This window comes from Melospiza melodia, chromosome 19, assembly GCF_035770615.1.
Source record: "Melospiza melodia melodia isolate bMelMel2 chromosome 19, bMelMel2.pri, whole genome shotgun sequence".
Lineage (NCBI taxonomy): Eukaryota > Metazoa > Chordata > Aves > Passeriformes > Passerellidae > Melospiza > Melospiza melodia.
This window is the reverse complement of record NC_086212.1, coordinates 3,384,673-3,401,837: the sequence shown is the minus strand read 5'-3', so window position 1 is coordinate 3,401,837 and position 17,165 is coordinate 3,384,673. Positions and strand designations below refer to the sequence as shown.

Here is a 17,165-nt window from a genome sequence, read left to right as displayed (position 1 = left end):
CTCCTGCTCCCCACACTCAGCCCAGAGCTGCAAGGGGGGAATTCACTTCCCTTTCCAGAATCATTCTCCCACTTGGACTGAAATGAAAAGTCCTTCTCTATTGTCCTGGGTTGTAAGATGTGATTTAGGGCTGTGTGTACTCTATCCACATCTGTCACAGGTGGGGCAGCTCTCTGCTGTTCCTGGGGCAGTTTTTTCTTTCTCTCTCCCACAGCCAACCCTCCCTCCAGGAGATCTCTGCTGTCCATGGCCACTGAGTGTCCCTGCAGGGCTGATCCAATCCCAGCATCCCATGGGGAGATGCTCCGCCCAGGGGAGGAGCCAAGCATTCCTGCCTGGATCCAATCTGAGCCTGGCACAGCACAGCAGCCTTTGCCCCCTGCACTGCCAGAGGAGCAGCTTTCTGCTGCCCTGCATGGCCAGAGGGAGCCCAGGCCCATCTGCAGCAGCCCTGGAGCTGCAGAGGAAAACTCCCCCCTTGTGCAGGATCCCTGCTGCAGCAGAGCCACAGCTGGCACTGCAGGAGTGCTGAGCCCCCCTGGGATGGGGCTGGGACACCTCCCTGGCACACAGGGGCCAGGGCCTGTGATCACTCTGGCAGTGGTTTTTTTATATTACTGCATTTGTATTTTATTTTGTCCCTAATAAAGAACTGTTATTCCTGCTCCCATATTTTTTCCTGAGAGACCCTTAATTTCAAAATTATACTAATTAAAATAGAAATATTAAAAATATTTAAATATTAAAATATAATTATAATTAAATTATATAATTAAGTATATATAATTAATTATAATTAATTTAATTAATTTTATTTTATATAATTAATTTAATAATTAATTATAATTAATTATTAACGATATAATTAATTGAAATTAATTATGATTAAAATATTAAATATAATATTAAAATCTAATGAATAAACTTTCTTGTGATTTTAAAATTAAAATAATAATTTCGAAATTATTATTATACTTTCGAAATTATAATAATTCAGAGGGAAAGTGCATTTTCCATTTCAGGGGAGGCTCCTGCCTTCCTTAGCAGACACCTGTCCTTTCAAACCAAGACACCTCTCCCCTTGGGCAAAGCACCTCTGTGCTGGGATCCAGCCACAGGGACCTTGGAGCCACCCAGTCCAGCCCAGGTCAGACACACACAAACCCAACACACACCCTGGGGAGGGGAAGCAGGAACATCCCTGACTTACCACACAACTTCTCCGTGTCCACGTTGCTGCAAGAAACACAAAAAAAGCTCCTGTTAGATAGTGGGGCCGGTGTGGGGGAAACAGTGAGGGTGAGCAGAGGTTTGGGGACTTGTCTTGAGTCCTGGTGGATTTTCATGTTCATGTATTTTCACAACTGAATTAGAAAAATAGGGAGCTGTACAGGTTCAGAGCCAGCAGCTCAGGAGCCATTGCCAGCCCCTGCAGCACCCAGGGGCTGAAGGAGCAGGAAAATCTGCTCCACCAAATCTCCTGGAGCTGGAGTGTGCTGGGAGAGCACCTGTGACAACAGAGAGGGGTTGGATGGAGGTGCCTGTTGAAGATTGCAATGCAAGATGTTTTCCATTACCATCTGTATGGCAGATTACCTTTGTCAAGTGGGCAGTTTGCCTTATCTCTCTCTTTGAGTGACCACAATCATTCCTCCCTCAGGGCAGACATCTGCTGATAACAGCTATTGAATGTCCCTGCATGGCTGATAAGAACTACAGCATCCCACTGGGAGATGTGAGCCCAGAGGGAGGAGCCAAGCATTCCTACCTGGATATAATCTGGAGGTTCTGGAACACCAGCACAGCTTCTCCACTGGATTCCCCAGAGGAACAGCAGCTGCCTCTGCCACTGGATCTTCAGAGGAAGAGACTGCACCTTTCTCCAGGATCCCTGCTCCAGCAGAACCAGCCCTGACACTGCAGGAGGGCTGAGCCACAATTCCAATGGCACTGCTGCCAACACCCTGACCCACAGGGTGTCAGGCTGGGTTCTGACTCTGGCAGTGTTGTTCTAGTGTACTGCACTGTTTATTTTATCTTTTTATTTTCTTCCCTATTAAAGAACTGTTATTTCCTGCTCCCATATTTTTGCCTGAGAGCCCCTTAATTTAAAATTTATAGCAATTTGGAGGGGTGGGGAGGGTTTACATTCTCCATTTCAGGGGAGGCTCCTGCCTTCCTTAGCAGACTCCTGTCTTTCCAAACCAAGACAGTGCCTCACACCCCTGGCTGGCCAATTCTGAGCCCTGGAGCTGCTTCTGCAACCCAACCTCTTCCCCCAAAAGGTGGGGAGCATCCAGCCAGGGCTCCCACCTTGTTCATCCCTGACCTCAGCTCAGGTCCTCCCCATGGCCAGACCCCCTCCAGCTCCTCCTCTTCCTCCTCCCTCCCTCAGAGCCCAGGAGCTGTGGGGCTGTCTGCAGGCTCCCAGGGGCTGGGTGCCTTCCCAGCCCTCCAGAGCAGTTGTTCCTCTCCTGAAGGTCATTAAAGCAGGGATCTGGCCCCAAAATCCTGGAGGCAGGGGCCAGACACCCACCCTTTGCACTAACAGAGAGCACAATCCCCCCTGGCATCCCTGCAGGGCTGGGGCAGGTCCCTCCTGAGGCTGCTAAAGGTGCTGCTGGGGTGGAGAGGTATGGGAATCTACAAAAGCAGAGGGTTTTGGGAAAGCTGCAAAAGGCCTCAGAGGCAGCAGAACTGTGATTAGAGCTATGCAGTAGCCATGAGACAGGTCAGCAGAAAAAAATATTTAAAAAGTAGAAAGGCAAAGACAAATAGAACAATGGTCTGTGTATTAACACTTGTCTAGAATAACTCCCTAAACTACAGAAAAGTTTATCTAGCAAGATATAGGGAAGTTTAAAGCTTAATAATGGAGCTCTGCGCATTGTGTTTTAAGGCTCACAAGCAGGTATTGTATTTGAAATAAACAGCATTGTTTAACCAAAGGTACCTGTGCTTATAGTGGTTGGATAGAACTACTGTCAATGTGCTTTTGCTTTGTGTGATTGGTCAAAAAACTTATAAAGTGAGTTGTAACATTCAGTTCTTAGTCTGCTGCCTGGGATGTGAGCTGGTGGCATCTTCCCATTGTCATAACCATGGAATGAGACTGATGCTGGAAAATCGAACAGCTCAAGGCACGTTCCACAGCAGTCCTGTCCTGTTTGTGATTTGTACAGAGACCCCAGCTGGTGATAGAGAGGGAGGAGGGAACGCACAAAAACAGCCCCAGGTTTTGGGATGGGTCTGCAGGAGCTGCTCAGGTGGCCAAAGGCACAAAGGCAGAGCTGCTCTCCATGCCCAGAGCCTGCAGGGACAGAGCCCAGCATGGCATTTATTCAAATCAGCCTCAGCTCCAGGCCTTCTGCTGCCTCAAAAATTCCCCAGATGATTACAACCAATTTTAATCCTGATTGGGAAAGTGGAAGAGAGCCCCAAAGAGAGCTTTTCAAGTGGTTTTTAAGTGTTGAAGTGCTGTCACACATGGGGGAAGTGGCAGTACCTGGAGTTTGCCAGGCTCCCAGCACAGGGAATGCTGCAGTGCTGCTGCCCAGGGATGGGAAACCATCACCCTGTCCCCCTCTGACACTGCTGACAGGGCAAAGGGACAAAAACACCCTCATGTAAAATTAGAGAACAGTGTGTGAACCGTCCAAAATACCATTTAAGGTGAAATAATTAAGGCAAAAATCTTCCTACAGCTTTTCCTGAGACATCAAAGGCTGTTTGTGTCTCTCCCTTTCTCCTGGGCTCCACTGAGAGCACTTTAACAGTGGGCAGTGGCTCAAAGCAGGGGAATATTTTGGTGTGAGGGTGGCAGAGCCAGGGCAGGGGGCTGCAGGCCTGGAGCTCTGAGCAGCACACAGGGGCAGGAACACTCAGCTCAGCTATTTTAAACACACAGCAGCTGATTCAGGCAGGGCTCTGTGCACTGACCTGGCACTGCAGGCACTTTGTAAAGAGGATAAAAAAAATTCTGTTTCCCTTGAGACTGGATCCAGATAAACCTGCAGAGCCACAGCCCCTCACTGTGCCCAACTCTGCTGATTCCCCCTCTGGGCAGCTCTGCCTGACACAGACACTGGGGTTTGGGGCACCAGTGTGCACTGGGAAAAGGGTTTGCTCCTTGTGAAGTTTTCCTCTTTATTTCTGGCAGCTGCCTGGAGGCTGCAGAGCTGCTGCAGTGCTGCAAGAGCCCTGGCCCTGCAGTATGCACAGCACAGCCCCAGAGCTGCAGGGAAAACTGGCTCCCACCTGAGAGAGGGGTAAAAATCACCACAGAGGGCATGTGGATACTTTGTGTGCACATTATCCAGGCATTTGCACTGGTCCCAGTGAGCACCTGGGACTGGGGCTGGTTTCTGCAGGAGCAAGGAGCCACCAGCTCAACTCACTGCCATCCCAGCTCCAGCAAGGTGTGACAGGAGCTGCCATCAACTCCCACCCTGTGGCTTCCAAGGTTATTGATAACTCCTATATATATATCTTTATCTATCTTTTTTATATATAAATATATATACATTATATATAGATATATAAATTATATATAAAAATACATATCTTTATATCTATCTTTTTATATACATATATAAATAGAAAAATTATATAGATATAGAGAGACATATAAATTATATATATAAAATATATACCTTTATATACATCTTTATCTTTTTATATATGAATATATATATAAAAATTATAGAGATATATATAGATATATAAATTATATATAAAAATACATGTTTATACATATCTTTATCTTTTTATATACAAATATATATAAAATTATATATATATATAAATTATATATATAAAGATATATATATTTTAATATATTTATATATCTTTATATAAATATATATGTTAATTATAGATAGATACATACATACATGCATAGATAGATAGATAGATAGATAGATACATAGATTACATATATATATAAATATATATATCTTTATATCTTGGCTGCTTGCTGCTTAAAAAGAAATGTTAACTAATCAATCACTAAACCACTGACCATTGAACCAATCAACATCTCATAGCACAAATCCTCGCTGTGGGAGCTGCCCAGGGGAGGATCTGCAGCCTGTTCCACCAGCAGCCCTGCAGGGGAACCTCTGCCATGTCCCAGAGGCTGCAGCAGCCCCCAGGCACAGGCAGGGGCAGGACAGAGCACAGCAGGCAAACTCTCGGGCCATTCTGATGCTGCCAGAACCAATTCACACCAAAACCAGGGTGAAGCTCACCCCCAGAATGTGCACACCAAATGCTGACCCACTTTGCAGGGCTGCCAGGGCAGCAGGCTTTCCTCCCTGCCGTTCCCACTCCAGGAGAAGAGCCATCCTCTGCCTCCAAAGCACTCATCCTGAGACTCTCCACATCTCCCAGAGCTGTATTTTGACTGTGCTCAAACCACTGATTAACTGTAATTAAGCCTGAACTGATGATGGAGGAGCTTGTCATCATTATGCTGTTGGGATTTTGTCAGAATGTGCCTGGAATTTATGCAAGAAAACAGCAATCAGCTGCAGAAAAGCAGACGGGGTTTTTTTTTATTTTTATCATTTATCATGTTGGGAACCTCCACTGCCATCACAGATCTGCTTTCCAAACCCTTTTTTGTGTGACACAGAGTGTTTCAGTCACTCTCCATCATCTGGGGCTGGCAGATGCTGCAGTCTCTGAGTAAAGAGAGGCGAGGGAATTCACTCAAATCCCTTCTTCCACACAATCACACGCTTGAGGTAATTCCCACCAAGAGATTTTCAGAGGCACCAGGTCAGAGCTTCCATCCCTTGTGGCTCCAGGTCAAAGGCTCTGAGCAATCTTCACCCAATTCCTGAACAACCTCATGCAAAAATGCATTTTCCAGACCTTATTTTTCTAAATTTCCCCAACAGGTGCAGGACAGAAGGACAGGTAAAATCCAAACATCACATCCCTGGGCAGGTTTCACAGGGCAGGCATTCAACCCCTGCAATTCTGGATGCAGCTATGGAGCTCTCAAACTTCCAGAAACATCAGTCTCTCCTCACCCAGATGTTTCAGGGGATGAAAATGCTCTTCTCCAGGAAGATGAACCTCACTGTGCCACTGCCAGAGCTGGTGAGGAGCTCTGGGCCAGCACACAAAGCCATGGACCTGCTGCTGTACCAGCTTTTGAATTTGGCTTCAACATAAACTTTGAAATGTCACAGAATTAAAGTGAGGGGATATTTTATGCCAAAATGGAGCCATTTTCTGAAATGCAGAATAAACCCAGCCTGGTGTGGAGATGTAGAATGTGAAGCGACCCCAGCAGAGGTGTGTGATGCACAGGCCCCAGTGTCCCACCTGAGAGCCAGAGAGTGGGAGGTGGACAGAGGACAGCATGGGGCTCTCTGGAAGGACAACAAGAAATGTGGGAGAGCTCTGAAATATTCCTGTTCCCAGCAGCTGCAGGTTCCAGAGGTGGGTGAGGGTCAGGAGGGGCCTGGGCATGGAGATCTCTGCTACTGTCCCTCCTCAGGTCAGCCTGGCAGGGATGAGGAAACACCAATTCCAGCCTGGACATGACAAACACAGCACCAAACCCACCTGCTGAATGGAGGTGAAACTTTCCCATCATCACTGAAGCTTCAGGACACAAAAGCACCACAGCAGATCTGCTTGCAGAGCTTGGAGCTGCTCCCCAGCTCTGTAATACTCTTCAGTCTGGCAGCAAATTTTGCCCAGCTCTCTGAAATGTTAAGTTCCTGACAAGGGAGCAAGGGACAAGGCCAGGGGAGAGGGGCTGTCCAAGCCACCATGGGGACAGCAGGGCACCAGCACAGCCCTCAAACAACACCAAATCTTGCACACCCCAAACCTCATGCTCCCTACATTTGCAGGAATTTGCAAACAGCTCTGTCTGAGGGTCCCTTCTGCTCTTGGTGGCAGGAAGAGAACAAGGACCCAAGGCTCACACCCGGCTAACAGGTGTCACCAGCTCAGTGCTGGCACTGCTGCAGCCACAGCTCCTGGGCAGCACAGCCCAGCCAGGCCTCCCCAGCTGCTCCAGATGGATGGAACAAACCCCACCTGAAGGCAGGAGACCTTCCCTGCTCAGTTTTGAGCTGGGTTAAAGCTCCCAGCTTCATAGAACCACAGAATGACCAGGTTGGAAGAGACCTTCAAGACCATCGAGTCCAACCCAGCCCCAGCCCCTCACCCAAACCCTGGCACCCAGTGCCACATCCAGGCTTTGTTAAACACACCCAGGGATGGGGACTCCACCACCTCCCTGGGCAGAACATTCCAGAACTTTATCACCCTTTTTGGAAAATCTTCTCCCTAATATCCAACCTGTATTTCCCTTGGCACAGCTTTTGCTGCACCCTGTGTTTTCCAGGGGTGCCGTGACTCTGAGATCACCCCAAAATGGAGCAAGAGGAAAGGAGCATTTCCAGAGGAAAGGGAACACTCACTGCAGCTTCCTGGGACCACAGCCCAGAGACAGAGATGTTTTCAGATATGTTCTCCTGCTGCCCACACCCACAAGCCCAACCAGCAGCTCCAAGGAAAGCAGCACAAGGCTGCTGTGTGGACTGACCCCAGCCACGCAATCCAGCAGCACCCAGTTCCTCCCAGTGCCAGGACAGACTCACCCACAGCACCCAGCTGGGCATAGACACCCCAGTGAGGCCAAAATACCCCAAAAGCAGCGCTGAGAATCCCAGCAGAGCCCAGCAGAGTCCTCTGGATAGCACCACTCATGAGGAGACCAGAGCTAAGCTCAATTGCTTCTCCTGCTCTGTGGGGCTTTTTTCTACAAGTACCTGCCCTAAATTCCCTGTTAGGAGACCAGAGCTAAACACAATTCCTTCTCCTGATCTGTGGGGCTTTCTTTTTTTCACAAGTAGCTGTCCTAAATTCACTGTTAGGAGACCAGACCTAAGCTCAATTCCTTCTCCTGATCTGTGGGGCTTTTTTTGACAAGTAGCTGCCCTAAATTCCCTGTTACATGCACCAAGCCCACTTGTGGTGGAAAGCAGCTCTTACATAAGTGCCAAGCAGTTCCTGAGTCAGCAGTGGCAGAGTCTGTGACTTTGTGTGTCCCCACAGCAGCTCAGGCTCCTGCAGGCACACAGGGCTGCCTATTCCTGGAGCACATTTTCCAAACCACAAAAATGGCATTTTCAATGCTTTCTTGCCTTCTAGAGCTGCAGGAAATCCAATGGCTGCTCTTAAAATGGTCTGGCTGCTCTCAGCACTGGTTTTCAGTGGCTCTGTGGCAAGAGGTGGGTTTGTCTCACCCTGATTATTTATCACACCCGCCTCCCAAGCTCCTCCACCTCCAGGCAGGCAGTTTTAGCTTCTCCTGCATCTCCTCAGTGCCACCACCACGGTACTCACTCTGAGTGACGCCTGTCAATGCCACTGAACAACTCCCACAGCTCCTCCGAGCTCAGGATGCCATCGGAGAAATAGTTCTTGAACTCCTCAAATGACAGCTTCCCATCATCTGCATTCAAAGGAAAGGGAAGAATAATTATATATCTGTGGAAAGCAGCATCCCAGCCCTGTGTGGGATAGGGCTGGGTGTGTTCTGCATGATAATTACAGCAAAAATCTCCCTGAGAGCCTGGCCCACCAGCCCAGCAAAAACACCGGGTGCTGCTGGAAGTGCAGGTGGGAATTTCAGCCCTTCCCTGAAGGAGTGGTGTTCTCAGAAAGGCACACAGACTGTCCAAGAACAGCACACTGAGGGCAGCATCAGATTTCCATGGAAAGAAAGTGCTCTCCATGGACTCAGGAGGTTTTTCCTTCCTCTCTGTGGAGAACTGCAGCTGCATTGTGACCTGCAATAAAAGCTACCATGAAGGAAAAGAGCCAAGAGAGTGTGGGAAGGCTCAGGGATATCCCTTGTGATTTTGGACCTCTTGGTTTATGGGTGCTGAAGACTACATTTGCTTTGGGTTTCATTAGCAGGGGCAGGAGTTGAACCATCATTTTTGGGGTATGGGCCCGGTAACTTGTTTAGCTGACCCTACTAGAAAGTAATATAAAGGAAATATGGAGGTTTTTGATTCCTGTAGTGTAGGTTCAATTCCTGCTTTTCTAAGGAATTAAAAACTGGGTGGCAGAGCCTAACTCCCAAATGCCAGGGCCTCCAGGGGCACCCAGAAACAGAATCTCCCAGCCAGGAGGGTGAAACTTTCCCATCATCACTAAAGCTTTGGGACACAAAAGCACCACACCAGATCTGCTTGCAGAGCTTTAGTGAAGCTCTCCAAGCAGCAAATTTTGGTCAGCTCTCTGAAATATTGTTCCTGACAGTGCAAGGGACAAGGCCAGGGGAGAGGGGCTGTGCAAGCCACCACAGGGACAGCAGGGCACCAGCACAGCCTTCAAACAACACCAAATCCTGCACACCCCAAACCCATGTTCCCTACATTGAAAATTCCTGCAAAACAACTCTGTCTGAGGGTCCCTTCTGCTCTGTAAAACCCTGGACTGAGCACAGAGACAGAACCAATCCTGGAGGGACCAAGCAGAATCCTGACAGCCCCTGGGCAGGAGAAGGGCTTGGCAGGGGCTGTGTCCTGTGTCCTGAGCCCATTCCCAGCCCTGGGCAGGGATCCAGGTGAAGCAGAAAAGCATTTTCCACCCTCCCTCTCGCAGGCAAAGCTCCCAGTGGGAAGGAGCCAGGCAGGGAGGGGGAGGCAGCAGCAGGAACAAGGCACTCACCGTTCTTGTCGGCTCGCCGGAAAATCTGCAAGACAAAACACAACAGGAGAGAAGGGCAGCTGAGCAGTGAGCCAGGCAGCACCCAGCACCATGAAAAATCACCCCCAGGAGATCAGGGAGAAGCCACAGCTGTTGGGACTGCACAGGCTGCCCTGGGAAATTCCCCTTTGCCAATGATTAAACCCATTTCTTGCCCTTAATGCACAGAGCCCTTGGCTGGGTGAGCCCAGCACTCAGAACAAGCACCTTTAGAGAGCACACAGACAAAGCAGAAAGGACTTTGCTGCATCCTTGTGATGGCAACTCTTTAATTTTTCAGTCCATTGAAAGGAAAGAACATTAGGAACAAACCCAGTCTGTAAGGAAGCACTTTGTGCATCTCCAACACTCCAGAACCTGCATCAAGGAGCAGCTCCTGCCCTGAGCTTTGTAAGCAGCCCTCAGCACAGCCCTTCCCAGCTCCTCAGCATGCACACTCACTGTAATTAATCATTAATGCATTAATTAATCTGGAACTGCTTCTGGCACAGGGCACAGCTGGAGAGCTGCTCCAGTTCAGGGTCTCAGCACAGATTCCCAACCATGCCCCAGGAGAGAGCTGGGGCTGCTCAGCCCTGCTGGGATCTGATTCACCAGGAGTTATTGGGGCTGACTCCAGTGAGGAGCAGCACCACTTCTGAACCTGGCAACGTTTTCCCAGACCAAAATGTACAAGGTTTTGTCCAGCACATCCTAATGGAGGCAACAACAGAAAATTGTCTATATGGAAGCTGTCCTTTATATCATCCTGGCTTGTGGCTGCATTTCTCTTCACAGAGAAAAGCAAGGTACAACTTCCCAAGGATATTTCTGGGAGTCACAGAGAGAAACCTCAGAGAACAATAAGAACAATTCTTATCTCATTTACTGCTCCTCTTGTTGTTCACAAGTAGAATGCATTGTGGAAGATTGTTTACCTGAAGGGAATTGATAACTGGGTTCTGCTGTGAGTGTTTTGATTCACTGACCAATTGAATCCTGGTGAGTGTGTGTGTCAGGACTGCCAGTGACAGTCACAAGATTCTGGGCAGTTGAGTGGAGTTGAGTGCTTGTGCAGATTCAGTGTAATATAATATAGAAAAACATAGTATAATAAAATAATTAATTAATTAGCCTTCTGATAGCGACAGAGTTGACCTCATCATTCCTCCCTTTGTTGGGGTTGCCTTGATTTACTATACTGGCTGATGAAAAAATCTGCAGGTCTGAAGAAAGATTAGGAAAGAAAGAAGGCCGGGAAAGGAGACAGAATTTTCTATTCTTGCCCCCACGCCCAGAGCAGCCCCAGTGCCAGCAGGCAGAGGCACCACTACCCCTCCTGCACCACCCACTGCCAGCTCCATGCATGTCCCGAGGCCCTGACATCCCCCTGAGAACCTGAGGCAAAGTGGAAGCTGCCAGGAAAATTCCCCAAGGGCCTGGCTTGCAGCTAGGCTGAGGCTTTTCTAAGGCTGGAGCTTCCCTGGGAATCAGGAGCAGGAACAGCTCCTTGTAGGATGCTCCTGTGAGCACAGTGAGCTCCTCCTGCCCCAAGCTGAGGAGCTGGGGCTGCCTTGGGCTGGGCAGCATCAGGGAACCATCCCCAGAATCCCAGCTGGCCAGGAAAGGGGGTGAGCACTCCCTGAGCACCACACAGCACACACTGAGCTGAGATGGGAACCTGCAGCTCCCTAACAGTGGTGAATTCTCTGGATTTTAGAGCAAAGCTTTCTCCAGGCTAACAGGTTCCTTGTGGGGTCTCATGGCTGCAGGGGCAGCACCCGTGGTACTGTATTTACAGTGTTTATTGTATTACAATTTTAAATTTGTATTTATTGCATTCCTGCCCCAAAAAAGGCAGGAATCATGAATCTGACTCCATGTTCCCAGAAGGCTCATTTATTACTTTATGATACTAAATTATATTAAAGAATACTGTACTAAAGAATACAGAAAGGATACTTACAGAATGCTAAAAAGACAATAATGAAAACTGGTGACTCTCTCCAGAGCCCTGACACAGCTTGGCCCTGACTGGCCAAAGAGTGAAAACAACTCCCAGCAGAATGCAATGGAACAATCACCTGTGGGTAAACAATCTCCAAACACATTCCAATGGGAGCACAACACAGGAGAAGCAAATGAGATAAGAATTGTTTTCCTTTTCTCTGAGGCCTCTTATCTTCCCAGGAGAAAAACCCTGGGTGAAGGGATTTTTCCAGAGAATGTGAATGCCACACCTGTGGGTCCCACCCTGCCATGGACTCTCCATCAAGGGGGAAGCTTCATCCTGCAGAGTTGTGTGTCATCAGAGGGACACATGGCTCGTGTGGCTCCAGGTGTCCCAGAGACACCCAAGTGTCACCCAAGCACTTTGAGTGAGGGCAAACATTTCCCACTCACAGGCTGGCCTTGCTCAGCAGGGCTTATCTGTGGGCTCAGAGGCAGAACTCAGCTTCAGGGGAGATTAGAGACCTGAGGTGTGGTGGTGTTCACAGGGGTCCCAGGACCAGGGAAGAGATGAGAATGTTGACTTTATGTTTCAGAAGGCTGGTTTATTATTTTATGATATATATAATTTTAAAACAATACTAAAAGAATAGAAAAAAGGATTTCATCAGAAGGCTAGCCAAGGAAGCAGAGAGAATGGAATGATAACAAAATCCTGTGACTGACTGAGACAGTCTGGACAGCTGGACTGTCTGGATTGGCCATTAATTAGAAACAACCACATGAGACCAATCACAGATGCACCTGTTGCATTCTACAGATAATCATTGTTTACATTTTGTTCCTGAGGCCTCTCAGCTTCTCAAGAGAAAAATCCTAGCAAAGGGATTTTTCAGAAAATATCATAACTACACTGAGGAGGTCTCTAATCTGGGGTGAGCCCATCCTCAGCAGGAGCCTCAGCACACAGAGTGGATGCCTGTTCCTCCCTCACAAGGCTCAGTGAGTTACACGAGCCAGTGCACACCTGACAGCTGCCTGGAGATCCAGAGGAACATGGCACAGGCAGGAGCTGGGAGAGACCCCGGGGCAAGGCCACTGCTGCAGGGCCCCTGTTGAGGTGTGATGTCCTGGTTTGCCTCAGATACCCTGGGTCTCTCCCTGATAATTCTGTCCCAGGTGTGTCAGTCATCCCTCCTTTCCCCTCCCAGCACTGTCAGTGCTAGAATTCCAGAAGTGATTGGCAGATTCAAGGGATGTCCTTTAGCCCTGGGGGGCATTGGGCCATCCAGGTGTCCAGGTGTCCTTTGTCCCTCCCCTCCTGTCCCTGGCTGATGGCTCCCTGCCCCTTCCCTGCCCCTCTCCCCGGGGTTAAAGGAGCAGCACCCACGGGCTCAGGGAGTTCTGCTGGAGCTGGTGCTGCATTCAGAGGCCTGTGGGCCAGAATAAAGCTCTGGATCCAAACCCTCCATCAGAACCGACTCCTTTCCTTCACCATCGCCTCAAAGCTTCTCCACAGAGGGAAACCTGAGGAGCAGCCCCTGTTATGGGGGGAAGCTCCATCCCAGCACCACCAGAGCTCCTGCAGGCCTGGACTTGTCCCCACGGGCCCAGTGCAGCACCCAGGCAGCCAAAAGTGTCTGTGGGGTGAAACACCACACACCCAGCCAGCCAAAAGGGTCTGTGGGGTGAAACACCACACACCCGCAGCCAAAAGTGTCTGTGGGGTGAAACACCACACACCCAGCCAGCCCAAAGTGTCTGTGGGGTGAAACACCACACACCCAGCCAGCCAAAGGTGTCTGTGGGGTGAAACACCATAATTGCTGCCTTTTGGTCAAGCATCAAGGGTCAGACACGCTCAGGCATGTCCTGTCCTGCCATATTGGTAATAATTTATCAATATAGCCTGGCATGGCAGGGCTGTGGCTCTGGCTGCCTGCAGCCAGCCCATCCCTGCCTGAGCCCAGGAGCAGCTCCAGCCCAGCCCAGCCCAGCCACCACAAAGTCCCTTCCACACTCCCCAGGGCCGGTGCTGTCCCCTCCCTGGGCACAGCACCTGCTCAGGGATGGCAGCTGAGCACTGTCCCCAGTGAGGACAGCACCCTGGGACAAAGGCAGGGGAAGGTGATGAAAAGCCAGGCTGGGAGTGGGATTAGGGCCTGACAAGGAATCCTGAAAGTGGGATTAGGGCCCTCCAAGGAATCCCTCTCTTGCCTCAGGGTGCAGCCCCAGAGCACAGGGCACTGCCTGGAGCCCAGGATGTTTCCCTCAGCCCTTGGGCTTGTGCCCAAGCAGCCACAGCCTCACAGGACCGAGGGAAGAGGCGCTAAAACAGCATTTATTTATGGGATGAGCCCCACACATACCTCAGAAAGGAAGGAGATTATAGGATTCCTCCCTGCCTGCAGGTCTGGAGGCAGCTGCGGTGCTGGGGAGGGGACAGCTGCCCTGGGGACAATGTGACAGGTTGGGCAGGCTGCGGCCAGGCAGCAGAGTGCCATCCTTCCTGCAGCTCCCGTGTCCCAGGAGGGGACAGAGCAAGCCCCGAGGCTGAGGGATGAATCTCCCCGAGGCTGGAGATGCCGCACAGGGCCATGGCAGCACTGCGGCTCGCACGGCGCCTGCAGTGAAGCATCTCAGGCAAAGCCCTCCTCCTCCTCCTCCTCACTTCTCCCAAAGGCAGGAGATGTGCTGGCAGATCCCAGAGGAGCAGCAGCCACCAGGATGTGCTGGGGGCAGGCGGGGATCCTGCCCTGCTGCCGAGGGATGCTCACCCCGACCAGCTGGGGGGCACAGACACCTTTTGTGGAAAATCCTTTCCTTAGGATTTTTCCTCCTGAGAATCTGAGAAGCCTCAGGAACAAAATGTAAACAATGATTATCTGCTGCTGTGGAATGCAACAGGTGCATCTGTGATTGGTCTCATGGGGTTGTTTCTAATTAATGGCCAATCACAGTCAGCCGGCTCAGACAGAGTCCGAGCCACAAACCTTTGTTATCATTCCTTCTTTTTCTATTCTTAGCTAGCCTTCTGATGAAATCCTTTCTTCTATTCTTTTAGTATAGTTTTAATGTAATATACATCATAAAAGAATAAATCAGCCTTCTGAAACATGGAGTCAGATCCTCGTCTCTTCCCTCAACCTGAGACCCCTGTGAACACTGTCACACCTGGGGGCAGCTGGGCACCAGCCAAGTGCCCAGAGCCAAGGGTGCAGAGGTGAAACTCACCCTGCCGAGCTCTGAGGCAAAGCTGGGAGCAAAGGAGTCACAGGGTGGAGGAAGAGAAGCCGCCAGAACCCGGAAAGCAGCTGCTAGCGTTGTTAACATTTCCCATTTTAATTGCTTTAATGACACCCTGAGGGATGGATGTGCGACTCAGCGAGTGCCCTGAGGAGCTGAGCTGGAACACAGCTGTCACCACCCGCCCCCTCCTGCCCACCTCCCCTCAGCCGAGTAATTAGCGCGGTTAATGAAGCTGGCAGCCCGAGCCCCCCAGGCAGGAGAGAGACCCTGACCCCAGCTGGCAGCTGAGCGGCACCACGGCTTCCCAGCGCCTCCTGGGCACGCCGGGGGGTTTGGACTGGACCAGACGTGGCTGGACCACACCGGGATCTGCTGCTCCCCTCCTCTGGCATGGGCTGGGGCACGGGGTGAACCTGGAGCGGGTCAGGATGGAGACGGCAGCTGGGACACGACAGCTGGCACCAACCTGAGCTGTGCCAGTGCCCGGGCACCCCATCCTTAACTGCCTTTCTCCTCCTCCTCCCTGGGCACCCCATCCTCGCTGCCTTTCTCCTCCTCCTCCTCCCTGCGGCAGGGCACCTCTGTCCCCGCATGTCCCTGGTCCCCAGGGTGGCTCGGAGCTCAGCAGTGCCGGACACTTGGCAATGCCAGGGCTGTCACCAGGGCGATTTGGGCAGGAGCAGGAGGGCCGGAGGTGCTGCAGGGGTGGCTCTGTCCCGGGCTGTGCCCCTGGCCCTGGCACACGGCCGGCATGCAGCCACCTTCCCCCCGGAGCCCCGGCCCCTGGCACCGGAGGGGACGCGGTGTGACAGCAGGAACCGTGCCAGCATCCCCGAACACAAAGAGCCACCACTTGCATTTCCAACTCCCCCGTGCCACCCACAGCCGCCAGGATGCCGAGGCAACCTCCAACCCACACGGGGCATCCTCCTCCACAATCCCGGAGCGTCGGGAGCGGGCAGGGACAGGGCTGCACCCGGGGGCCGCCGCAGGCACCGCTCTGCTGGATGCCATGGCTGTGAACAGCCCCGGGGAACCTTCCCCGGCGTTCCTGCCACACAGCTCCCGCTGCGGGGGTCATGACAGCCAGCTCCGGATGAGGCGTGGGCTGCTGCCAGCCACCAGAGGCCCAGCATTCAGCAGAAGGACACGACATCACTACTGAAGCCATCACGACCAGGCTGGCAGGGGCACATCCCCCGGGCCGGTTCCTGCGGGAAGGAGCCCCACCGAGCGGGGCACAGGATGCGGAGTCCCCCATCGGTACTCACGTCGTGGAAGATGGGCAGCGGCTGGCGGCGGGGCTTGGGGCCGCGATCTGCGGACAGCAGGCACACGGCCAGCAGCTCGGCACACGACATCATGGTCCCGCCGGGCACGGCGCTGCGGGCAGCGGGGAGCGGAGCGGGGCCGGGGGTGCGGCGCCTTAGGGTGCGGTGCGGTGCCCGGGATGCGGTGCGGTAGCGCAGGGCACGGGTTCGATGCGATGCCCGGGATGCGGTCCGGTAGCGCAGGGCACGGGTTCGATGTGGTGCCCGGGATGCGGTCCGGTAGCGCAGGGCACGGGTTCGGTGCGGTGCCCTGGGATGTGGTGCGGTGCCCGGGATGCGGTGCGGTGCCGCAGGGCACGGGTTCGATGCGGTGCCCGGGATGCGGTGCGGTGCCGCAGGGCAGGAGCGCTGGTGTACGGATGGGCTCGGTGCGGTGCCGTAGGACGCGGTACGGTACCGCAAGGCACGGCTCGGTGCGGTACCGTAGAGATGGGCTGGGCGCGGAAAGAACGGCCTCGGTGAGGCAGGGATGGGTCTGGCTCCGTGCCTTAGCGATCAGCTGCGTGTCGGAGGGATGCGTTCGGTTCTGTTCGATGCTGCAGGGATGGGTTCGGCAGGGTGGCTCGGCTCAGTCCGTGTGCCGGTCGCGCCCCGCCGATCCCGACTCAGCCGAGCGGCTCCGCCGCCCCAGCCAACTTTGGCTCCGCGGAGGGCCCGCCCCCGCCGCCATCCGATTGGTCATGAGCTGTGATTGACATCAGTAACACCAATGGGCTTGGCGGGTGGGCGAGGGGCGGGGCCGCGCTGGGTCCGGGTGCCCGCTGGCCGCTGGGGCGGTCCTGTTGGACCCAGAGCAGCCCCGTGGGCTCCCAGTGCTGGGTTGTGTGGCCGTCCTTGAGTGTCCCAGTGTGACCATCAGTGCTGGCCCCACAGCAGTCCTGGGTACCCCAGCTGATCCCAGGGTGG

The 17,165-nt window shown here is 52.2% G+C and overlaps 1 protein-coding gene across 1 annotated transcript in view; it reads right to left on the bottom strand.

The window, feature by feature from the left end:
- The window catches only part of NECAB3 (N-terminal EF-hand calcium binding protein 3), a 35,122-nt gene extending 18,266 nt beyond the window's left edge, over positions 1 to 16,856 (bottom strand). The window contains exons 1-4 of the mRNA XM_063172161.1: positions 16,200 to 16,856; positions 9,712 to 9,736; positions 8,377 to 8,485; positions 1,211 to 1,236 (exon numbers count right to left, since the gene is read on the bottom strand). Of these exons, the coding sequence (XP_063028231.1) occupies positions 1,211 to 1,236; positions 8,377 to 8,485; positions 9,712 to 9,736; positions 16,200 to 16,292 (253 nt within the window). The 5' untranslated portion in view covers positions 16,293 to 16,856. The remainder of the gene's footprint in view (positions 1 to 1,210; positions 1,237 to 8,376; positions 8,486 to 9,711; positions 9,737 to 16,199) is intronic.
- Between the last annotated feature and the right edge of the window lie 309 nt (positions 16,857 to 17,165).